Source organism: Leptonychotes weddellii, chromosome 7 (genome assembly GCF_054177405.1).
Source record: "Leptonychotes weddellii isolate Sample4059 chromosome 7, ASM5417740v2, whole genome shotgun sequence".
NCBI classification, from domain to species: Eukaryota; Metazoa; Chordata; class Mammalia; order Carnivora; family Phocidae; genus Leptonychotes; species Leptonychotes weddellii.
The window spans coordinates 85,985,251-85,991,250 of NC_138375.1; the positions used below are offsets into that span (position 1 = coordinate 85,985,251).

The following is a 6,000-nucleotide window of genomic DNA, read 5'->3' on the forward strand; positions in this document are numbered from 1 at the left end:
GCACTAAAATGGCGAGAAATATGAGTGTTATGGGTAAGTGATAGGGTACCCAAACCAGCATTGGTTAGGAAAGGCTCAGTGCAGAAACTGACATCCAAGACAAGACTTCAAGAACAGCAGGAGCTGGAGAGTGGGGTGGGGTGGGTTGTGGGTGTGTGTGAGGCAGGAGTGGATGGTGTGGGGAAAGATGACATTCTAGGCAGAGGGAATACCATCTGCCAAGTCCCAGAAGAACAGCAACTTGGGAACTATATGGCTGGAATTTTAAGCATGATTTTAAATGTGAGAGTGTTAGGACAGGTTAGGAAAAGCCCTGTGGCTGCAGAATGTAGAAATACATTGGAGAGGGGCATGATGGAGGTGGGAGATCCCGCACTGCTGAGTCTACAAACATTCATATTATGTCGTGAAATCAGGGAAGGAAACAAAAAGAGGATTTAAAAGAGTATTCCTTTCAATTCTGCTTGGAGAAGTCAAATTGAGGTTTCCTAGAAGATGCGACAGAGCTAGGTCCCACAGGATAGAAAGGAATATACAGTAGCATCTGGTTACCATTGTAACAAGTGTGATCTTCAGATTAAACAATAACTCTAAATTCTGAAAATAAGGTAGGGTAAATATGCTTAAAAGATTCTTAAAACGTCTGGGGCGCCTGGGTGGCTCAGTTGGTTAAGCATCTGCCTTTGGCTCAGGTCATGATCTCAGGGTCCTGGGATCGAGCCCCGAGTCAGGCTCCCTGCTCAGCAGGGAGTCTGCTTTTCCCTCTCCCTCTGCTGCTGCCCCTTCTTGTCCTCTCTCTCTCTTACTATCTCTCTCTCAAATAAGTAAATAAGTAACCTTAAAATTAAAAAAAAAAAAAGATTCTTAAAAAGTTCTCATTTAAACCTACTTTTTTTTAGTAAAACTATGCCTTCAGTGTTAATGCCTGAGAAGGCCTTTTCATCAGCCTTCTTTATATTTTCATATAATTTCCCTGACAGATCCAGAATCAAAACTCCTGTACATACGTCATGATCATTCTAAAATCTGTAACTCCAGCTCAGACCACTCTCCTGGTCTTCATATCCATCTATCCACCTTCACGTTAGGATTTCCACCCAGGGGCACCTGGGTGGCTCAGTTGGTTAAGCGACTGCCTTCGGCTCAGGTCATGATCCTGGAGTCCCGGGATCGAGTCCCGCATCGGGCTCCCTGCTCGGCGGGGAGTCTGCTTCTCCCTCTGACCCTCCTCCCTCTCATGCTCTCTGTCTCTCATTCTCTCGCTCTCAAATAAATAAATAAATAAAATCTTTAAAAAAAAAAAAGGATTTCCACCCAATGTCCCCCAAACACCTCAAAGTCCACAGTTCCTCTCTATTTAATCCTTTGCTATATTCTTGTATTCTAGAAAAGCTAATATACAGCAGGTCAAAAAAATGTTAGTCTGTTAGGGACCATTTGGATATCCTCTACTTTGAAATGCCTGTTCAAGTTTGGTGCCAATTTTTCTACCATGTAATCTGTTAGTTCTTTCATGGCCTTTGTAAGTATTCTATTAGTGTTAATTTAATTGGGTGTGTCTCCCACCAGATCAGGGAGGTATTCTGTCTCTTTCTTCTGTGTAATCTGACCTCAAGCACAATACTGACATAAAGTGTGTCAAAATCTCTAAGAACAAAATATTCATAAAATAATGCTAATAAAAATTCAAAATAAATGCCAGATTATGAAATGTGAAGAGTATTCTTAAAACTGGGAGAAGAAAAGTAGGCAGAAAGTTGGCTTGTTCAGAAGGACTATAATAAGTTCACATAACACAGAATCCAGAAAAGTACACTTATAATCACATGTACAAAAGACCATTTCTTAAAATTACATGATTATCAAAAGCAACAATGTCATTTGGCTTTCAGGAAATTATTTTCAGGCTATATTTTATAATTAACACCTATAAAATATTTTAAATCGAGTTTTACATAGTAAGTTCTTTTTCAACACTATCCCTGTGTATAAATTTGTACCCTGCAAAATAGAATGCACTTCACCATAGCAACAGTTCTATATCAACTCCTACTCAAGTTAGAAAAAGCATATGTAAAAGAAATGAATATTCTGGAATATTCTGAAGTGCCTACTGGAAAAAAAATCACTCCATTTATTTTGTAAAAATTTAAATATAAAAGTTTAATGTTTCCTTAAAACATTCTTATAATTAGGCAAAAGGCTATTTAAGTTTCTCAAATCTTGCTTTATTAAATAGTATAATACATTTTTTAAAGAAAGCTAAAGAGGAAAAAAAATAATGAAAAAGCACAGAAAAAAAAAAACCAATGTCAAGGATAACACACTTGGGATTGAGTTGGTGGGCATGCTGGGGGATGGGAACAGTAAAAGGAAATAATGTTCAAGTGATTTCTAAGTAAAATATAAACCAAGGTATTAAATGTTACAACTATATTACTTTCTCAAAAAAAGCTATACCCCACTGGTATTATGAGAACTGAAAAAGAAATTCTTATGTTCACATAGTCTTCTTTTAAAAGTCAATAAAGCATCAGGAAGTGTAAACTTGGCTTGATAAATTAAGTCAATTACAAATTCCTACAAATTCCTTAATGAGAATGAGCAAGTTTATAGACTTTGGGGATCAGGTTATATACTACCAACAAATCTATGTGCTGCATCAAAATGTAATATTAAACTAAACGTAACTGAAAGCATTTCCTTTTACTCACCACACTTGTGGCCAAATTCACCATGTGCACACTGCTGTCATCCTTGCTCACAGCCCAAGAAGGAGTACTCTGTTATGTTCTCAACTCCCTTGCTGTTCTGGGCTTCCTTTCTCTGACCTAATTTCTAGCTGCTGCACTACATCCCAATTCTCCACTGACCTCTGAAAATTCCCAAATCCTTCTATGTTTCTAATATCCTTGCTTAACATTTCCTTCAAACAGGCTTAAACTGAAACCTGGCTATTGTTCACTTCATTTGGAGGCTGAGCTTTCTGCCACATCCTACCACACATATCCCAGAGATCGGAGGTTCTTTCTTACATGTTCTTATGTGTTTCTTTAGAACCTGACCACCCCCTCCGCTTGTCCTCACTTCAGGCATCGACAAACTTCCAGGTCACCAGTCTCCATCCCTTGGGATCTCTGACACCTAGAACACCTTCAGCTTTCCCTACAAATGCTGCTGTTCTCTTAGATGATTTCAACATTCATGTAGGTGACTTTTTCCCAGACTCTGTTCCTTGATCTCTTCATCTCCAAACACCTTCTCCACTTCTGCTACTCCTCTTCCAAGGCCATACCTAGGACTTGCTCTCTCCCAGAAGAGCACTACCTCCGAAATCCTAAAGTCAGGAACTTCATTCACTGATACAACAACCTCTCTCACTTGACTCCTCCCTACGTATTAATTCTCCAATCTCACCACCAGATTATTTCAGTCGATGTTGACAAAGACGCTCTCACCTTAACCAAACTCTAGTCAGGCTCCTCCTGAGCCCTCTTCTGCACTAGGCTTCAACCCTGGCCTATAAAAACCCACACTTTCAACATAAATGATTTTGTTTACTCCTCCCACTAAGGCACCAGAACCAACACTAGCATAGTTTCTAACAGTTCATGGCCATGTTCTTAGGGTGATCCCAATCGCATTTTAAGTTCCTACCTGAAAAAGTACAAGACTGGCAGGAAAATTTACAGCTTGTTCCACCTCCTTCCTAGTCCCTCATTCTCCCTTTAAAACACCCAGTCACCTCTGCACAAACTGAAGTTGAGTTCAGTTCACACCAGACTCTTTTCTCTATTGCAATTACATTACTGAATAAAATCTACGCTTGCACCACTTCACTTTGACAGTGTAATTCTATGTGACACAAACACACACACACAGAGGCACAGGCACATACACACACACTCCATCCCACAAGTTTGCCTTTGTCCCAGCCTCAAACATTCTGTTGCTGGTATTCTCAATCCCTTAGGGAAAAAAATCAAAATTCCCTAATACAGCATATGAGCAAATTGGCCTCTTCCTCATTTCTGAACCCTTCTTTCTCTACACTCTATGCTCCACACCACTCCACATGTTTCACTACCCTGAATTCACCCTGCTCTGCCTCACTCCTAGCCTCTGCCATGTTGGTTCCTTGACCCGGTATACTCCTCTCCACTTCCCTGGCCTATACTGACTCCCTCTTCAATTAGTATCTCATCGCCAGGAAACCTTCCTCGATGCTCCCTCTACACTAAGTTAGGTTGACCTGCTACATGCTCCCAGGACAATGTGGTTTCCTATATCATGTATTATAATAGCCTGGCTACCTTCTTGCTTGATCACAGTACCCTTAAGGCAGGGAATAGTTAGTTCTGTCTTGCTTATCACTCTCTGTCCTAATACTTGCTTCACTACCTGAAACTAAATAGGAATACAGTAAGTATGTGTTAAATGAATAAATCTTTAGGATCATTAACATTCCGTGAGAGAATGCTAGCCCATATGACAAAGTTCTCATCACTGAAATCAGTTGAAGCATCTCCAATTCTTTCGCCAAACATTTTAAAATTTTGAAAGACAGGACAATGCATATAATGTTAAACACTAATGAAATTTGCAAAAACTATGGTATGATTCCACCCTATTAGCATATTTGGGCATTTATAAATGAAAAATATTTATAGGGGTTACCTAGGATAACTAATTAAGACTAACCCTTTCATTGCTAAATCTTTCCATTTATAGATCATCTTTCATTGGAAAGGATACCAACTCCATACTTGGTGGTGAATATAAAAACTACAGCCCAAGATTACTACATTTAATGCCAAAGTTAAAACCTGAGTAAATTAGGGCGCCTGGGTGGCTCAGTTGGTTAAGCGACTGCCTTCGGCTCAGGTCATGGTCCTGGAGTCCCGGGATCGAGTCCCGCATCGGGCTCCCTGCTCGGCGGGGAGTCTGCTTCTCCCTCTGACCCTCCTCCCTCTCATGCTCTCTGTCTCTCATTCTCTCTCTCTCAAATAAATAAATAAAATCTTTAAAAAAAAAAAAAAACCTGAGTAAATTATAAAAATACTTTTTTGTATTTAAAAGTTTGGATCAGTGTTACCATCTTTTACTTATTTACTGGCATCGTGTGTTACTTACTGATAAATTTGTACTGTTGGGTACATACTGATCCTGTGCTCCCAGCAACACGTCAATCACAGGGTGCCGGCCATTTTTAATCAAGATTTTCCTTCCCTCTTGTAGAGTTGGTCTGCGAAAAGAAGCATATTTCAATTTACTAGGCATGAAAACTGCCTTTAAAAAAATCTCTAAGTTCTAGCATAAAAGATAAGACTTTAAGAACACACACCCAGAATAAGGCTTTGAGTACAAAAGTTAAATTTTAACTATAAAATAAGAATTGGGAGGACAATTATTATAATAGTGCTCGAAGCACAAACTTTAGCAGTGTCTTACAATACCTCCACTGAAGTCTACTTTACAAGATCTTTTTTTTCCTACTATTCTCTAAGATCAATATTTTCATTACTAAAAGTTACAGTTCAAATTATCGCCATTTAAATCATTTTCAGTTATAAGAATATAGGAAGTCATTAAAAATTATTTCCAGATTCAATTATTACATTAGTAGAAATTATATTATGTGTTGCACTTGGGAGACCTAAAATTTTCATATTCTGTTTAACTGAAACATCTTCCTATGGTCTTTAGTATCTTTCACTTTTCTTGATAAAAAAAAAATTTTTTTTTTTTGCCTTGCTGGTCTTCCTTTTAAAGCTTTTATATTTCTGTTTTTATCTATAGCTTTATGTATTTATCAAAGCCAACTGTGAGCACTGCCCTCCTTTTATTCTCCTCCCCAGAGATTACCACTGAGATCAGTGTGGTGTCTACCCTTCCCAAATTTCTGCTCTGCATTTAGGTTTTTACACACTCACTGTGCTGGTTTGTGATTTCATTAAAAAAACAGCAAAACAAATCAGGATCATACTGTAATGTGTTATT

General features: G+C 38.6%; 1 protein-coding gene across 5 annotated transcripts in view; it reads right to left on the reverse strand.

The window, feature by feature from the left end:
• MSH3 (mutS homolog 3) overlaps nt 1-6,000 on the reverse strand; it is a 183,871-nt gene that overhangs the window by 57,421 nt on the left and 120,450 nt on the right. For all 5 annotated transcript variants that reach the window (XM_081826656.1, XM_081826657.1, XM_081826655.1 and 2 more), the window contains one exon: nt 5,134-5,245. In XM_081826656.1, coding sequence (XP_081682782.1) covers nt 5,134-5,245 — 112 coding nt within the window. The remainder of the gene's footprint in view (nt 1-5,133; nt 5,246-6,000) is intronic.